Source organism: Uloborus diversus, chromosome 4, assembly GCF_026930045.1.
Source record: "Uloborus diversus isolate 005 chromosome 4, Udiv.v.3.1, whole genome shotgun sequence".
NCBI lineage: Eukaryota > Metazoa > Arthropoda > Arachnida > Araneae > Uloboridae > Uloborus > Uloborus diversus.
Window position 1 is genome coordinate 106725304 of NC_072734.1, and position 20135 is coordinate 106745438.

At 32.5% G+C, this 20135-nt stretch overlaps 1 protein-coding gene across 4 annotated transcripts in view; it reads right to left on the minus strand.

Moving 5' to 3' along the window:
- LOC129220140 (transcription factor CP2-like) overlaps positions 1 to 20135 on the minus strand; it is a 74473-nt gene that overhangs the window by 23352 nt on the left and 30986 nt on the right. For all 4 annotated transcript variants that reach the window (XR_008580451.1, XM_054854490.1, XM_054854491.1 and 1 more), the window contains 5 exons: positions 16923 to 16990; positions 14876 to 14981; positions 10981 to 11087; positions 9154 to 9300; positions 8883 to 8951 (listed from right to left, as the gene is read on the minus strand). Coding sequence is in view for 3 of the 4 variants with exons in the window: in XM_054854490.1 (XP_054710465.1) it covers positions 8883 to 8951; positions 9154 to 9300; positions 10981 to 11087; positions 14876 to 14981; positions 16923 to 16990 (497 nt within the window). In the remaining variant the exon portion in view is untranslated. The remainder of the gene's footprint in view (positions 1 to 8882; positions 8952 to 9153; positions 9301 to 10980; positions 11088 to 14875; positions 14982 to 16922; positions 16991 to 20135) is intronic.

Below are 20135 nucleotides of genomic sequence, written 5' to 3' on the forward strand. Positions count from 1 at the left end.
AGATTGTCAGATCAAGAGTGTTTTGCTAAGACCATCATTTAACGGAGGACAAATCTGTACCTCAGAGCCAGAAGGACGTAAGTCACATTATGATAATTTTACAACAGACAGGAAAAACTTTTTTTCTGATGTGTGCAAAGGATGGGACACGTGCTCTTTTAACCCTGGTAAAAAATTGAAAAGGATTTTTAAAAAAAAAAATACGTTCACATGGCTTGATGCAGAATTTGTTTCTACATACAATTCACTAATAAATAGGAAATCACAATTTTTGGATTTACGTCACTCTGGCTCTGAAGTACAGAAATTAGCTTTGAATGTATGGGATGAGACAAAATACTACAACAATTTCATAAAATTAAAAAAGTTGGTTATATTAGCAGAAAACTATAACACAACCAAGCAATAAATGACTATACACTCAGTTATTAAGCAATTTTCCACATAAATCTAAAAATTAAATAATAGAATATAAACATAATAATAAATTTTCCAATGCATATTGTTGAAATTTAGTGCTTACATACAGTTTACATCCTTCTACAGTTGTACATTCAAACTCAAAACCATAACCCCATTTGCTATAGGAAATAATACAAGTTTTATTCCTAAATTTAAATACACATTTTGAAATCCTGAGAAGAACAACTTTTCATGAGGTTTGATAATGCTCCAAGGTATGATATGGCATGGTCACAATGGAAATCCTTTTCCTACAGTGCAGTGATGAACATACTTATTTGAATAATTGAAATTTTGACCAATATTTTTCTTTCTGAAGCCGTTTGAACACATTTCTTCCTGACAGTTTTCTATGTAAATGGTCTTATTGAGGGAGCAATACTAACCTTTCAATGCATCAAAACTTTGGAGATTTAAACATGGGCGTCGCGGCCGGGGGGGGGGGGGGTCCAAGGGGTCCGGACCCCCCTCCCCAATATTTGAGGACTGGATTCCCTCAATATTGAAAATCGGACCCCCTCGATAATTGTCAAGATGAAATTCATTATTTTGGGGAAATTATTTTTGCTTTGAAGACTTGAAACAGTTGCATAATACATAATTTACCATGTTTAATTCATATCAAATAATACAAAATGAACATCGAAAAAAAAATGAACTGAAAAAAAAACAAAATAGGTGATGTGTATAGTGAACGGAAAGTGAACTCCATTGACAAACCATTGCTCTGCTCTCTGCGCATACTACCTTCAGTGGAGGATGCTAGAAAGGGGACACCTTCTCCCGAGTGCAATGTCAACCATCCATAGTCGAGTCTCCAGCATATATGGACACCCCCCCCTCCTTTTTTACGACTCTCGTGCTAATAAGTCAACAGAAGTCAGACGGGGCTCTGAGTTTCTGCCCCTTTCTTTCTTATCTCGTTTCTCGGCGCTTCCAGGTTTCTGTTTTGAATTTTGCAGTGTTTGTTTCGCCGCTTTGATTCAATTTATAGCGACCCCAATGTTACCCAAACGATATGAGACCCAGACCTCTTTGGCGGTTTTTTGCAGCTGGCAACAACACCCTGGCCAAAGGATGCTCAAAAATTTAGAAGACCACTTAGCTGGTCAAAGGTTAAGTTTGGGGTAGAGAGGGAAAGGAGACGTGTCATGTGTTTGACATTATTCAACACGTGGCTTCAAAGTACCTTACCGAAGCGCAGTTTCTCAAATGTGTTTAAGGCATCTCAAATTTGACCAAAAAAAACATTACGTTACAGAAAAAAAAGAGGAGGATTCTAAAAATTAATGTGCAATTTCAAAAGCAAATCGTAAGCCAGCATAACGTTGGATACTGTGATGTCCACTTCCGATAGACCAACAAAAAAAGAAGCGCAAGATGACCAGGAAAAAAAAGACAAAAATGAAAAGACGTTCCGACAAAAATAAAGATAATTTCATGTGGTCTTTTGGTCTCCTTGAGAGGAGGTGACCTGAAGAGCGCTCCTATTTTGGTAAAAATACTTTTTTTTACATATTCGATTGCGGCTATGGAGAGGTGGCTTGAAACGGGAAAATGTAGCAAACCTTCTACAGCAAATGAACGTGAGCAATTTTTAACAACTGACTCATCATCAACATCCACGGAACCATCTTCAAAAAATCAAAAGACCGTGATAGGTAAGTACCATTCTGTTTAGTGTAATACATGCAGAGGCTCCCTGATTTTATACTATTCAGATGGGGTTACTTCTCGATTTTCCGAATGAAATTCCTAATTACCCACATTACTACATCTAATGAGGATATCTTTTTAATGCAATATTTCGCAAAAAACTACTCGAAATTTGAAGACTGGTCAGACAAAATTTTCTGGGAAAGGAAAGTCTATGAAAATTCAGTGACCTCTTATCGAGTAGCCCCTGAATGCCTGCTAATCAGGTATGCTTTACAGTCAATATTTTGACATTATGAGTCCTATCAGAGCTATTGCGTTCAACTTTCTCTTCTTTTTTTTTTTTTTTTGAAATGTTTCAACTTTTATAAATTTTAATGGAATAAATAATACTCCTTTTAGTTATTAAAGCTTAACAGAAAATTATCCATTAGTAATCCAGCTTTACTGAACAAATTTTATTGAAATAACCCATTTTAAAACTTATAGTCATGTGTCAGAAAAAAAGCAGTTCATTTCTCTATCTCTTTCCCATCCTCCGCTGATCAGAATTCAATTATACACCAAATGCTGTTTGTTCTCTGTGTAGGCCAGTACTTAATCTGTGAGGTGTGCCTCTCAAGGCAGGCCTGTCATTTAAAGAGGATCAGGAGGGGCACTTTCCCTGCTGACTTTGAGAAATCAGAAATTAATGTATTTACATGGGCATGGTTTTTGCTGTTTTTTGGTTTCATATGCATTGAGTGTATGGATGATTCAACAAAAAAGCAAAATTTCGGTGCATTTGTTACAAAAAACCTGAAAAAATTAAGAAAAAACTTTAAAAGGTAGCATAATTAAAATATGATATTATGAGAGCTTAATTATTTGTGTCTTATTTTATTTTTGTAGTTGTGTTTTTCGTAGGTTCGTGAATGTCATAACGATGAATTATATACTTTAATATTTTAATTTAAAAAACGTTAAATTTAAACTCCTTCGAATCCAACTTGTGCAAAGAACTTAGAGCTGCAAGGTTTATCACTATGTAATATAAAAATTTAATTATACAGTTGTCGCGGCTTATATGAGTCACATTTCGTTCTAAACAGCTTTGATTCCATAAAGCAACTGATTCAATAAAGCTGGATTTCGTTTTTGATGATTTCATTCATTAAGAACGGTTAATTCAATTGTCCACTGTTTCAAAATGTTGAAAATTTGGTGCGGCTACTCTTGGTGTGCCGCCCTTCGTCGTGTAAAGTTGAAAGAAGCTTCAGTGCGCTGAGAAAGCTGAAATTGTATCTAAGGTCGACTATGACACAAAAGCTGTTAAATCATTTTGCTTTATGCTAAGTTCACAAAAACATCTTGGACGAAATTGATCACAAAAAAATAGCACGGATATTCGTATCCCATGTGCAGTCCAGAGAAAATGTATTTGTTAGTATTTAATTATTTTTCTTATTGTGTAATTATGTAAATCAAGATGAACCGGTTTAAAAGTATCGTATTAAATGTAAACCCATTATATATATACATATATATATATATATATATATATATATATATATACACGAATTTTTCTTAATGCAACTTGAAAATGACAGCGTCAGAATGGTCCCCCCCCCCCCCAATAAATTTCAACTGACGACGCCAATGGATTTAAAAGAACTTTTCTGGAAATTTATTAATGCTTCAAGTGAATCAGAAATTTTACTAAAACAGTTAATATTATTCATATCTGTAAACTATAGTGCCTAAAAAGAGTAGTGTGCCGACCGGCGCTTTTTCCCCCCCTCGATTTTTGAAGACAAATTGTATGAAAACCGCTAGAGGGCAGTGTGGTCAAGGTGCACGTTCAATTTTGCGGTGTTTACATTAGTAGACGTGGGATTTTGTTACAATTTAGCTCCGCGTTTCTCTTTTTTACCTTTACTTCGTGAATATTTCATGAAACAGCATTTAAGGCTTTAAATCGAGGCATCAAAGTTGAACATTTAAAAGAAATAAAGCTTCATCTTAGTTCGTACCAGGGTGCAAAAGTGGATACAAAACATTCAAAGAAAAAGTTGCGCTTTTTAAAGCTCCAGCAGATGAAGAAAAACTGAAGTGGAATTGGTTAATTCCAGGTTAGATAGAGTTTTTGATAATATTGCTCAATTTTTGCTCTGCATTTCGAAAAACATTTTATTGAAACGCATTTTAAGCATATTATAAATGGTGAGGAAGTTTTGATTCCTCGTTGAAAACCTTTTTTGAAAGATGAGGCAATTCCGACAATTTCCCCCAAATCGGCCAACATACTTTTCTAAAAAATTACCAAAGAAAAGGTCCATCAGGAATTATGCAGTTAAGAAAAATGTTCCCTGTTTCAAAAAAAAATATAACTTGATCTTTCGGTAGATGAAATTGAAATAACCACGTATAAATCTATTATAAATGAAATTGTTCATATTAATTTGCCTAACGAATATTGGGTTTGTATAAAATTTAAAAAATCTCCAAATATTGTAGTTTTTGTATATAATGAAAATTATGTGGAAAATAATATTCACGATACAAAGATCATTATTGAAGTAGACACAAAGACAAGGATGTTTTCAAAACAAAATTTTATTCAATAGACTCTGAAAATTTGATGCTTATATATTAAGACAAATGTATTATCAATCGAGATGGCTTAGGGCACAGTTTGTTGTTGTTTTTAATGCTACTTGGGAGACTCAAGCCCCATTCATGTAGCCAGCATGAGTTCAAAGCAGAAACGAGAGACTCCTGAGTCAATGAGGCCCCTAAATGAGAAAGAGCCGGACTTGGGCATGGTATATGGTAGCACCACCTCTACAGTTAATAAGTCTGGAGAATAGGTTGGAAATCTCCAGCAACGCTAAGCCTGGTAACTGTTAGCGACCGACCATAAGACTTCCGGACAAACGGAATCAACGAGCACGTAAGTTATATCCTTTTAAAAAAAGGTTTTTTTTTCTTGAATTTCAGCCTTTTAAAATCCTGTACAAAATTGATAATTATTATTGTTATCGTCCCTCATTATCGAGATAAAAGGTATCTAAGTCTCCCGAAATTTTAAGAAAAGTGGCAAATTTAAACACTTGGCGAGGGATTGAAGGTACCAATTTCTCACAGACGATTTCCTCGTCTGCATGTGGCAGGACATCCATATCTACAGAGCGTGAGAAAGATGTCTGTCCCCATCGAAACTTGCTAAATTTGGAACAACGAGACTCGCTTTTCTTAAAATTCCCATAGGCTTTAAAATCTTATATATCGACAACGGGAAAATAATTTTTGCATCCAAAAACATGTATCACAATCAGGGCCACACCGTCCCTATGTGCAAGGTTGTGCAGCGCACGACGGTGCCAGAGCCAAAAAGGCGCCGAGCTCTACGAATCAATGCTCCAAACGAGAGGAAAAATCTCCAACCAAAAAATTATAATTGAACTTTTCATTTTTCTATTAAAGTATCTGTGAAATTATACTGCTCATTAAAACAAACAATCCTCCTTGCTGCCTATCTATCAGGGGGGGAATGCCTTGTTGTGTCTGAATATGCTATTCAGAAGCATGGGCGCCCATATGCAAAATTGTAAGGGGGGATATTTTAACCATGGTTTAGCAGGATATTTTCCCCATGGAAACCGATTTCTGGACAGATTAAAGTCATTAAAATTTGATATTTTTAATAACTTATTCATTAATGATTGGAGAAGAAATGTTTTTACATTTTTGCAAAGAAAAAAGTACTAAAAACAAGAAAGTTCTAGTTTCAAAGAGGGGGCTCAAGCCCCCTCTTTCCCCCCTATATGGGGGCCCTTGTTCAGAAGAGCAACCTTTTACACTGAAAACACGTAATGCTAATTAATGCATACATCGGCATTTTTCTTCATATGTGGAGCCATGAATGTTATTTCGGTATGTCTATAATTTCACAAGGTTGAGCATACGAAGCAGCGCAAGAAATTTGCTATTCCCCATTTTTGTTCTTGTGGTGAATATGTTATAATTTGTGCAATATGTCTTTTTGTGATTTTTAACCTCTGTCTTTGGTAATTCCACTGCATCATGTTATCATACATTAAAAAATACGGTAAGCACATTAGCATATTATTTACTTGTGCGTAATATGCATTTTTTGTATTTAGATTAACTTTTAGTTCCGATGAGCAACGACTTGACCATGATTACTCAATTCCTTCATCCCCTTTTTCTTCAACTATTTGTGTATTCAATTTAAGAAAGAGCTTTGGACAATGTGTTTGTTTTAGACATTAAATTCAATGCCTTTTTAACGACTTTGTAAGTTGGAAGTATTCGTATTAACGGCAAGTTTCAGTTTCAGATTTTAGCGGAATATCCCCTCTGCAATATTATCCTTTAATTCAGAAATATAATCAGTCACTTCCTGTTTCGTAGCGCAACCAGAGTTGTCCAGAGGATATCCCTTTGGTTGCATCACCCCGTGCCCCCTCTCCTCCAGAATGCTTAGTCGAATGTTTTTCAAAAATATTTACTTCTGTAGTGGGGGAATAAGAAAGCTTTCAAAATGCTACTCTTCCGAATTGCTCCCCCCCCCCCCCCCCGCTAAAAGCATTACGGAGCATCTTAAATTTTGTTTCCAGATCTTCAATTTCACAAAATTTCGAGAAAGCTCTCGAATCCGAAACAACATCGCTTGAAACTCCATTCGAAAATCACTTAAATTGGGTTTTTAGACCTTCAGTTTCGAAAGAATGCCGGCCCTAATGTCACCAAATATGGTCTTACAATCACGTTTTTAAGACTTCATTTTCAGAAAAAATTCTGAACTTCCTTTCTTAAATATCATAAAAACTTAAATTTTTCATAAGTCTTTTGAAAAACCTAAGTTAGAATAGCCTCTGAACCACTTCTCCTAATATCATAGATTACTGCTTAGGTTTTCAGGAATTTTGAAAAACAATTCGGGGGGGGGGGGGAGCTCCACAATTCCCTTCTTGTAAAAATCTTCAAAGTGTCTTTAATTGCGTTTTTGTTCAATTTCAAAAAATTGGTGGGGAAAAAAGGAAAATTGATTTCTATCTATTTTTTAAAGAAAAAAACGATCGGGTAGAATCTCACAGTTCCATTCCTTATTCTAACGTCTATAGATATGAACTATACAATCATGTTTTAAGACTTCCAACTTCTAAAAATTTCCACAGATCGCCTTGTACCCTTTTCCCCCATAACACCACCAAAGACCGTCTAAAATTGCGTTTTTCAAACTACATATTTCAAAAATTTTCTGGGGAGAATACCCGGACCCCTCTTATTAAAAGAGTTTTTCTTTTTCAATTTGTGCCCCCTAAACCTATTTCTTAGTTGCGTCACTGCTCCTGTTGTCATGTTTTGACAGGCATACAAGTTTTATTAATTATTCATCACTTAAAGATTAGATATATATTCAAATTGTTAGATATTAATATATTTTCTTCTTCCAAAACGCATTAGCATATCAGAGAAGCTGCTGAACTCGAAATAATTTCAAGAAATGAAGTAAAAACGTACACCATATTGCAAAATCAAATATTCACACTTTTTTTTTGTATAAATTAACTGCCAAACATATTTTTTTCTGTTTTATATTTGTCTACAAAACCTCCCGCCAGGTGTTAGCTATATTTTCTTCGAACGCCAGGGCATAAAAGCGCTCAAAAGATGTTTGCACGACGGCGCCGATCAGGCTCGGCGCGGCCCTGATCACAATGTTCTTTTGATTGCTACTTATTTAGATTTTTTAATTGTAACACTGTCATGTTGTTGTCGCTTTTTAAAATAATAAAATAACAAATCTTGGAATCGTTACATCACTGGAATTGTTATTAAATTCACATTATTAAATTAAACCTTTTGCGTAAAGAAATAGTTACTGAAAAGTAAGAATCCAAACTAAATGTTTTTTAGACATTTTTTTTTTGTTTTGATGCAATATTAATTACAAATAAAACATGCTATACACAATGCGACTCTTTTATTATATTTTACCCCATTCATTCTTTGTAAAAGAAATAAAAAAACAACTTATCTTAACATGTTTCTTACCTTCCAGGCGCAAATGAAACATAATCTCTGCCAAATCACTTGACCGCGCAATTTCTAATGTGAAATACCGACTTGGAAAATATTATGTAAGAATGAGTTTGACCCCTCCCCCCCAGTAGGGGTATGTAGAGGCTTTTCCAACCCCCTCCCCCTTCGGGACCCTTACGTATTTAATGAATGGCCCCTTATAGTCTACTATTTTCATTGAAGATAAATTAGCATAAGGTAATTTTATATGCTTCAAAAAATAAATGAACACCCATGTAACAATTAGCACTTATTACAGAATTTGTCATTTGTGCAGAAATAAGTTTAATCCGAAAAATGGGGCTTTTAAACTGCGAAATCAGCATGCAATCGCTGATTTAAAACGAGTCTGATTGAGGAGCATAACGTACTCCTCGAGCGCAGCGCCATCTGGATTTTCCTCAGATCTGACCTCACTTTTCCCCGTCGGCACACTACTCTTTCTAGGCACTATACTGTAAACATAGAGCTGAAAAAGAATAAAATGAAAAAGATAAATAACTGTACTAAATTGTGTTATTGTAGTGATATTTATTTTATTTTTTTATTTAAACTTAATTTAAGAATTTGATATTTGCTAAGCATTTAATATATCACAGCTTTGTAAAAAAAGTTGGTATTTCAATAATTGAGATTTATAAATGCTGTAGTTAAAGTAAAAAATAAATAATTACTTGTTCAGCTTGAGGTAATTTCTCCAGTTTCTCTCTATCAGTTTTATGTTTCCTATCAGCACCTTTAGACTGAAAATAAATATTATACATAATTACACAAAAAAAAAAAATTAAAAAGTAAAAGAAATATGAAAGCACACATAAAGAAGATTGACAAACATTTTGTTCCATCCTTTGAATGAAAAAGTTCAATATACGGAAATAAAAAACAAATGTTTTTTCGGTAAACAGACGAGAAAGAATGAGATTGCCAAATTCTAAAATTTATTACCTTGAAGACTTTAACCAAGCATGAGGCCGAGTCCAGTTTTTGAGCAGGATTTTCCCAATGACTGTATGTCTCAATCAGTATTCGAAAAGGAACACCTTTTTCCCCTCCTCTTCTTTTACATGTAAATTCAGTACTAATGCAATTAATCTGAAAAAAAAATGACCAATTTAGGAAAGTATTAGAAGCAAAATTCAATCTCAGAAAAGAAAAATCAAAACTGAAACTAATGTATATTATGTATATTGAGTTGAAAGACTTTGAATGCTTCAATGACCTGGATGAAAAGGAGTTTGGAACAGGTATTCCTCAGAACAGTGGCACAGCAAAGAGGGGGTTTGGGGGGTAACCCCACCCCCTCCCGTCATAGATTTTAACATAAATGCAAATTCTAACACAGTAGTTTATGCATATGAAAGTGCTGCTTTGATTTAAAAAAAAAAAAAAAAAACCTTCAGAAGGTATTTTTTATTGAAAAATCCCATTTCAGAAAGTATTCTTGAGAAAAAAACCCTCTCCAGAAAGTATTTTTGATCAAAAAAACCCTTACAGAAGGTATTTCTGGCTGCACTAGTGCCTCAGAGTAAACAAAAATAAAATAATAAATAATGAATTTAAAAAAAAGAAGAATTATATTTTTAAAATTCAATTAATTCTCTGATGGTTTATCACGCCCTACCGAGTGCATTTCAAAAGCATTTTACACTTTTTTTTTTATGCTAAATGCTCGTTGTCAAACAGTCCAAGGCACAGGGTGATAGCAAGAAATTGATAGAAGGTAGCAGGCACATAGCTAGAATTTTGTTAAGGGGGGGCGGGGTCCAAGGTTGAACGAACTTAAAAAGAGGAGGCATGCTAAAGCAGAATTAGTAGCTGATAATTACACAAGATAAGATAAATCCAATTAAAACTGATTATTAAAATATGATAATTAACTAAAATTAATTGAATAATTGAAATTAATCGAGTCATTAGTTAAAATTAGTTAACAAAATTTTATGTTAAGTGGTAAATTAATTATTGTCAGTTTGCAAATTAACATTAAACTGAAAGTTATCACATATGGGTTTTCAAATATGGGTGAACCTCTGTCCTCCTGAAAATAAGTGATATATTTTCTATTAATAAAAAAGGACAGAATAAAAGGAAAACGGAAAACGAAAACTGCACTAGAAATTACTTGGAAAATGCATGCGATAATTTTTATTTTCAACTTCTTAAGTCAATGAATATTAAAATGCTAGGGATTTTTCATCTTTATGTTTTATGCTGACCTTTTTATCTTAAAACTTATTTATCGGTTGTGAGAATAAACTGAGAAAAATATATTACTAGATAATATATTTCAGGATTATAAAGTGCACTGTTTTCAAAATGTTACTCACAAAATTTGTTTCTGAATAGATGTAAATGTTTCCTTCTTAAATGGTCATGTTTTAGAAAAAAAAAAAAGGCAATATTTCACAGAAATATTAAACTGTTTTCAAATTCATATATATTTTCTTTAATTTTGACATTTTTTACAATATACTAGATTAAAAACAGATGCACGATTTAAAACCATAAATAAGCTATATAAGTAAAAGTAACAAAGCAGTAATTTTGTACAAATGTTTAGATAGAAAATAAAACAAAAATGATTCTTCATAAACTCCTAAAAAAGACGGTTTTTTGATCAAAAATCTGAAAAAACCCGGGTATTTGATCAAAAACCCAGGTGAGCTGGACTTTTTCTAAAAAAAACTGTTTTTTTCAAACCCTGATTTCGTGCAACAAATGCATGTTTATTTAAAGGGAAAAAAACTGCAAAAAGCATTAATGAAATAATACCTTTAAGAACACAGATGCTTCCCTCGTAGGATCCCACATAAATTCACAACAATTGATGTTTTTAGGGTCAGGTATAACATCAAAAATGCCATATGATAAAGAAAGATCTGAAAGCAAAACATTATATGGATGAAATAGTAGGCATATATTAAACTAAAATAAACACAAGGGAAACTCCTGACACTTGTTACAATAGGAATATCTGACAGAGACATTTTAAACATCGATTTTTCATTTTCAACCCAGAAGAGAACAACAACAACATGTTCAAAATAATTTGACATGCTTTAAAAATTTTTATCTTTTGGTAGGGCTTTTAAATTTGAAAAAAGAAAAAATAATAATAAAATCAAAATTAAAAAAAAAAAACAGGTTTTACAAATGATTGTTGAATGAAACATATCTTATGCTAACTTTAAGGGTTGATCTGCAATAGTTTTTCAATGTTATGTTCTCATTATAGGTTTTTTTTCCCAGAAATTCTGTTATGTATGAGCTGGGGTTATAATTGTTAGTGTTAGGAAATACATTTAAAATACTATAAATTTCAATCATAAACAATTTTTAGAACAATAGATTGAAAACATTTGTAGTGCCCCACTAGCAGCGTTTTTTTCAGCAGTATGCAACACAGATTAAAAAAGCCCAAAATAATCTGCAATTTAAATCTACATTGAACTAGTATTGATGCTTATTATAAACCATAAATGCTTTAAGAATAAAACACAGGCTAAAAAGCTTCAAAATAAAATTTTAAACTGAAACGTAGGAAGCTGCCAGAGCTGGTGCTTTTGACCTCTCAGACACTGAGGACTCCTTCATAGATTTAAGCTTTTTTATTTTACTTTTTCTTTCTGCTTCAATCTGAACTGTTAGTTGTCTACTTTGAATTCAACAGATTTGCGCAGAAAGCAAAAAAAAAATTACAGTAACTGACACTGATAAAATCAGCTGCTTTTTAAAATCTATTCCGGAAGAACAGAATCATACTATTTCAAAATGTTAAAACCATCCTTTAAAAAGATTATTATTGCTGCTTCATAAAATCAAGATTTTGGGGAGCTTATTTTAAAGATTAAAGAATACAGTTAGAAAATGTCTGAAATTAAAACAGACATAATTAAATTATGAAATATAATTTCCAAAAATTATGTCGCGCCTGGTATTGGAAGGCATTTATTTTACCAATTTGTCCTTAACCCGTTCGCACCCAGCGTCACGCGGACGCTACACAACAATTCCTCTCTTATCAGCCCAGCGGCACATATCCGCTACGCGCTCTGATCGACGCTGACGTCCCAGCGTCACATATACGCTTTCTCGAAATGGAACGATTGAATTGAATATTTAAACGATAATAGATGGCGCTAAATGGCTATAACTTTGATCATATTCGAGTCACATGGTATTTGACCTTCATGTACACGCTTTAGTTTCTTATTTGGACCTCTCAATGGGATAGATTTTTTTTTATGTAAACAACAGTGAATCACTGCTCTGCGCATACGATTTATGAGGTCTCAATTGCTCTTGTTTATATCTTTGCTTCTCTTTTCTTGTTACGAGTAATTGAAAGAGATATACATCTAGCTGAATAAATTATGGGGGAGGGGAGGAAGGTTAAAATATTTTTGCGTATGTGTTCCAGACTTTTGGGATTCCCCGTTCGATGAGAGTACAGGAATGATTTCAAGCGGCACTGAAGTTTATGATTATTTTTGAATCCTTTCTGATATTGTTCTTCTTTATTTATTCTTTTTTATTTGGAGACTGGAACATTGCAATAAAAAATGGTTAGCGAAGTGAATGAAAGGGAATGTTTTCGAGAGAATTATGAAGCAATTTTGAGACTTGTTGCGTGGGAATTTAACTAGTTTAAATTCGTTGACCTAAGTTGTTTTAATTAAAATTACATAAGGAACATATTTTTTTGCTACATTTCTTTTTCTTTGATTGCACACTCACGATGTCTAACTCTAACTTTGTTTTTGTGCACATATTATTTAACTTCGTGCACATAGTAAAAGTTTTAGTATTCTACTTATTTCAATCCCTTCTAATAATGTAATAGTCTTTATATTAATAATTAGTAATCAGTAGTACATTGTTTAAGCAAATTTAAAATTTCAAGTCATTATTTTGAAATGCTGATTTTATATGAATATTTTTGTTCAGTTAGGCTTAACTGCTGTAAATGCTCGGGCCGATGGCGGCGTTCCATTTCGGAACGTTCGGTCCCGTAGCTGCGCTTCGTTTTCCATGCGCTGGTCCTCAAGGGGTTAACAATAGACTTTAGAAAAGCCTTGGTAACATGCGATGAACATTAGAGGAAAGAGGAAGTAATGTTGAAACTTACAAAAGCTTATATGAACTTTTTCAAATGACGGTGAATCTTTACTTTCAAGTTCTAGTAATCAAATAAAAAACAGCCAATGTTTTAAGACTTTTGTGCAAATAAAAAATACCACAAGCTTAGATAAAATCTAAACTCACTTAAAATAAAATATTAATTTAGTAATTCATTTCTTTTTTGGTGTATTTAAAACTTAAAACCTTCGACTGTTTTTAAATGCGGATATGCTGGTTTATAAAATCAGCCGCCCTATAAAATCAAATTTCCTCAGAATGAATGGGATTTTAATAAGTGGAGGGTACTGTATTTTCAATTCACAGTATGCAGACATTCTCAAGAATGTGCAATATATGGTTGCAGTGTAGCACTGTTTCTGCTACCAGGGTGAAGGCTAAATTTGCGAGGCACACTAATTCAATGTGATACAGACTTGCCTCAAATTGAATCAATGTAATCTTAGTTCATCGTTTTTCATCAAGGTTCATCATTTCTTTCAAAGTTTTATTCATCCTAACACATTTCAAATGCAAGAGAGCCAAAACTCAAAATTAACTAGTATTTCCAGACAAGGCATAACAAAAATCTCAAAAAATGTTAAAACCCAGTTTGACTTCAATGCTCCGTTATCTGAGGCTGGGTCAGGCATGGATCCAGATGAATACTTTACTTGATTACTTCAGGCGGAGGGTCATGATCCCCCCCCCCTAAAGTAATCAAAGATAGACAAAAGCTACGTTTTGGCACTTACATTTTGAACCATTCAACTCAAACCCCTTTTTATGCCCAAAATGACTACAGCCCCCCCCCCCCCCCCCCTTCAAAAGTAGAAGCTGGATCTACCTTTGGGTTGAGTAACATTCTGGGTTTTGTAATCCCATGCAGTCACTACTTTTTGATGCGTATACAACTTTTTTGTAACTTCATACTTTAGTTTCGGTTATTTCTGAAACTACCTGGAATAGCTCAAAAAGCAATATGTATAAAGATATGACATTAGTACATGAAAAGCATATCAAAACATGTCTACTTCTGCTGCCTAAATGCTTTTTTCTGAGCATTGGGAGTGAGATCAGATGTAAAAAATTTACTTTTGTGTGAAGTTGAAAACAATGCATAAAGCTCAAAATCGTAATGAAAATTAAAAATTTTTGCTATCTTCAGTATCATACAGTTTGAAACGATTGTTTATAATACGCTCAACATTCTGACGATATGAATAATATACTAATCTTCAAACAACATATTAAGTAAGAACCTTACATTAATAGGGAAACCCTCACACACTTCAGTTTCCTACAATATATCAATTTTATTTAAAAAATATGATTAAATATTTTTTTTCTTTACACCATAACTTATTTCAGCAACATACATCAATGAACATTTTTTGCTTCATGCATTAATTTTTCAGACAAATCGTGATGGTAAAAAGTTTCACTAAATGGAAAGTGGAAACTTTTTTTTTTTCAAAAATATGATGTGATGTATATGACAAAAAACATTGATGTTAACATTAGATAATATTCATAAAACATATTTTACCAATATCTAAAATTCTTTCTGACGGCCTCTGATTTTGCCATGCAAATATTTCTAACTTTTCACGAAATTGTAATCTTCTTTCTTGAAAGCCTACCCGCAAAACACTCTGCAAGTAAAAAAACATGCTATTATTGGAGCATAAAAATTCAACTGAACAAACAAAATAATCTACACTAATAAATACAACATTTAAAAGGGCAAAATTTTCAATACAGGGGTGTCCTCGTATAACACGGTTAATTCATTTCGTGTAATATTGAAACCGTGTCATATAAGACTTTTTTTTAAATAACATTTTTACTTATTTTTAATATTAATTATGCATGTGCATGAGAAAAATTAGGTTAAGATAGATCGTGTTATATCGAAACCGTGTTATACAAGACTTAGAAATAATGTAAATCTAGGGATGTGTACCGTGTTATATCGAAACCAAGTTTCATAAACACAAAGTAAAAACTTACTACAGTTATCAACCATTAATAGAATGTATTAAGCAAAAATGAAATTCCATCTTTTTGATATAACTTGAATGTTATATTTAAAAAATATAACATTCAAGTTATATCAAAACTATGAAATATTAAATTCAAGTTTTGAACAGTGTAATATTGAAACTGTGTTGTAGAAGTACCGTGTTATACGAGGGACGCCTGTGCTTAAAAACTTACCAATGCCAGAATAAGATTTTAAACTTCTGCAAGACATGTAGTAAAGAAACAATAGAAATCAATATAATTAGCATAATAATCATTTCATAACAAACTTTTAGAGGCAAGCATCTTAGAAGTCAACAGAAAAGCATGAATATAACATAACATGTAGGGCAATAGTGGAACTAATGAATAAATATAGAAAAATTAGTTTGTTCCTGCATATGGGTAAATAAATAAATACATTGGAAATTTCAAATGAATGAATAATCATAAATAAATAAGCATACAGTTTTTGAGGCACAGTTGCAAATTTAAAGGTAAAAAGATACATAATCTCATCCTCACAACTTTTAACCAGTAATGAGTAAAGATATTCTTGAGCATTTTAGCAAGTAAATTTACAAAACTGGCAAATTTTCCAACACACCAATTTTTTCCCCTATCTACTCAATGTTAAAAGTCTTCTAGATGCAACCATCCAACACTAGTCAGCCCCTTATGAACAACCACTGGCTGGCCTTTTGTGCAAAAATTTTCTCTCATACTTTTCCCGATAAAAAAAAATCCACATTCCAAACTGGTCAATTGACCTTGATGCATTGTTTACTGATAGGCAACAGGTATAAGGAAGGGATGACAAGTGAAATTGCGGATAATCCCTAGGTTCTCTCTATCCCTAGGTTTGCACATTTGGTGTGAATTTAAGGGGAGTAAAAGAAAAATGACAGTGCACTTCAGCTAAAATTCGTCTAACCTAGTGCTTAAAACATGTCGTACAAAGAAGTTATTTTAATGTTGGAGCAGCGGAGAGAAGTGATTGATTTTTACAAAAAAGGAAATTCGGAAAGGAATTTTTTAGAGGTTTTCAGTTGTGGGAGCACCCAAATTACTAAAAAAGAACAAAATTTGTAAAGAATGGGAAACTTTCAAGCATCAAGGTGTTAAGAGAAGTCGAATGGAATATTTTTTATAGAGAGACAAGTATTGTCACAAAAAGCAAAAAATAGTAAACAATATGAAATTTCTTCATATTTTAAGAAAGTTTAAAAAATGCATAAGTAGTAGAGCTTAAGCTATATGATGCAATACTAAATAAATAGCAAAGACAATTATTATTCATGTTTCTTTTTTTTTTAAATTTGTAAATTTACAGTACTCTTTTTGGAGAAATTTTTTTGCCGATTTGAAGTTGACACTTTTTTAAACGACCACATATCTTAACGACTGCTTTATCGCGGAATGAAGGGTGGTTGCTCTAGAGAAGTTTCACTGTACATACATGAATAATATACAACTGCAAGTGCTCTGATGGAAATAAACTTTAAGCAACAAACTATAAGCAAGCAAACAAATTTTCAACTAATGTTTGAAAATTTCAAAACCAATACTACCTTCAAAAGCTTTCCTTTCATTTCTGATATCCCCTGAAGTTTTTTCAGCCTAATTTCATACGGTTGACCTAAAACATGAAATCTAACTTATTAGTAACCATTTAATTTAACTACTGACAATCATGGAAGCAAATGAAAAAATGAAGCACAAAAATATTCCTTTCATTTAATTTTTTTCAGGAAAAAAGTGATTTTATAATAACCATTAGCAGCTTTATGTGTCAGTATCACTATCTGTAACATTTTGTGGTATTCATTTTTTTTTTATTTATTTTATTTATTTATTTATTTATTTTTTACATAAATATTTTATTTTTCTCAAAATATGCTAGGTAAGAGCTCCTATAGTCGGCCAGTTTCCAGTAGTCTGTCACAGGACATAAAACTGCTTATAAATATTATGTGTATGACTCAAATCAAATATGATACATTCCCCCATTCCTTCACATATCTCCAATCATCAGCCAATATCAGTGAAGTTGTGGGAACTTTTTTTAAGTAGTAACAAGTCATTTTATTTTAAATAGTGTGCCCATCATCCTAGTTTATGAATCTGCTTATTTTTTTTTTATTTTTGTTAAGAAGACACATCATCTTTAAATGTTAATTACCCTTATTTTTTTTTTATTCTACTGTAAATTTGATTTTAGTTGTGTTTTAATGGATTGTACAACATAATGTTTCAATTAAAAAATAAACTCCACTTAAGACTCAATTATTTTTAGGCAGATCAACAACAGGTTCTATACTGTTTAACTGATTTACACAGTAGTCGACTGCGCACTTAATATGCATTTTTTAATGTTCATCAAATAATAATTAAAATAAAGTATTGATACAGTGGCAATTTATCTGTTTTGAGTAAAAATTCCCTTTATAACGTTATTTCTTCAAAAGAAAATGTTTAAACTTAGTGCCTTAACTTTTTTTTGACAAAAAGATCCATTTCTTCGTTTTATTGCTTGTAATGTTGGTTTTAATTTAGAATTCTCGAAAACAGGTGTTGTAAATTCAGTCCATCGTTGTGTTTAGAATAAAAATTCTATCGTTCAACATGTCATTACCAAATGGTGATTAATCGTTTTTCTTATCAAACCATCTAACGTTGATGATTTGATTTTACTAAGGCTAATTATTTCAAATGTTAGTACCACTTCTTATTACTGCTTCTATAACCAAATATTTAATTCCTTGGGCTTTATTTCTCTAGGAAATCAAAATTTATTTTTTGCTTAAATAATGCTGACTTTGCTTCAAAATTGCATTACGTAGCTACACAAATCCTACTTCAGTTTATTCATCGTTTACTAATATTCTTGTTGAAAGCTGTATGATCCATCTGTAGGACACCGCCCTCCCCCCTTCTCAATTTACCTACATACAAGCACATCATTTGGGCAATCAAGGGGGGGGGGGTTCAAAACATAATGCAATTATGCATTTTGCTTTTTTCCTATAAAATACATTGAACTCATACCCTCTGTCCCCCTTCCCCCTGAAAAACTTTGAAAATATGGACAAGCCTACATAATTCATCTTACTCCAGATTGTTTTTTATGATAAATTTTCTTTTAGATGTGACTTTGATTGCTAATCTTTTACATAAATGGATTTTTACTTGCATTGTTTTGAGGTGAAATTATTTCAAAAACTGCAATTTTTATTTTATGTTTGGAACGTTTAAAGTTCGCTCTAATAAACATGGAGCAGTCAACTGTCAATCATATCAATCAATAACTCGCTCTTTATCGGTCATGAATTCTATCAGCTCTTTGGTTCAGTCTTTATGTTAACATAAACAGTTAATACAGCAACCTTTTTTCTGCCATGAGGGAGGGGGAGTATCCAAGATGAAAAGGATTAAATACATTTGTTTTTTTTGGAGGCACTTTAGAATCCAGGTGAGTTTGGCGTGCACATTAGTCACTTTCACAACATTAATGAGAAGGTTGGCACTGTTTTTTTATATTGTGACTATAAAATCGAATGTCATTTTTTGCTTTAATTTTAATTTTATCTAATACAAGCAGTACTCACACAGCGATGCATGTGCTAAAATTTAATGGAAGTTCGTTGAATAAAAAAAATTGACGCCCCCTCCCCCTCTAATGTGAAATGATCATTTTTCTTTGTATAAAATGCATACACATCTTTTCAAAAAAAAAAATATTTAAGTTTTTTTGGAACTTAAAATTTTTTTGTCAAATCATTAAATTAGATTTACAGTTGCTTTAAAACTCTATTTAGCAAGTGAAGCGGTTTCTACTGCAATTTAAAATATTTCGCCAAATAAATATATATATTTAAAAAAAAAACATCAAATAATATCTTTTATATGTAAAAATAATTCCGCAACTTTATTGTTTATCGCAAAACTTGCCCAGCAACCAAGCTATCATAATCGATCCGTCTAACGGAAAAAAAACCATCCCGTGGAACATTCAAAAATCGTCGTCAGAAAAAAAGAAAATGTCTTACATTTCACTCGGATAAAAACAAATCAAAGGTTTCTTTTCTTTCAAAACAAATCGCCAAAACAATGACTTACATTAACGGTTGCCTTAAAACAAAAATCCTAGATTGAACTGCTCAGCGCCTAACGCGGCCAAGCAACCACGCTACAGGAACCCAGCCATTTTGCGAGTGAAGCGGATGTTTTTTCTTTGGCAATAATAAATGTTTCGCCAAATAAACAAAAAGGTATACAATCACATTAACAGTAGCTTTCAAATCTTTATATATTAAGAGCTGCGTTGCCCAGCTTTGCCCAGTCTACCTTGAGAATAAAAATTGTGTCAAGTGACATATATTCAACAATCAGGCTTAAATATAAGAAAAAAAACACCATGCAAATTTACCCTTCCAAACAATGATGACAGATATTAAAATACTTTTAAGAAATTAAAATGCGAAAGATGGATTTTAAAACCATAACCATGGAAACATGAAACAAAATAAGTTTGAGATATTAAATGCAAAATAAGGAAATAAACAATGGATTCAAAAAGCGTAACTGTGGAAACGCAAAAATAAAATGGTTGACAACTTGAATCAAAATGACATGTTTTGAAATTGATTTAAAAACGCTTGTAACTTTTTTCCTTTGAAGATAGAAGCTAATTTTTTCGACCAAAGGTCGAGAGAGATCTGGAGCAAAAAATGTCACTTTTTACGATGGTGTCAAAAAGAAATTTGTGGGACAATTCTTTCACT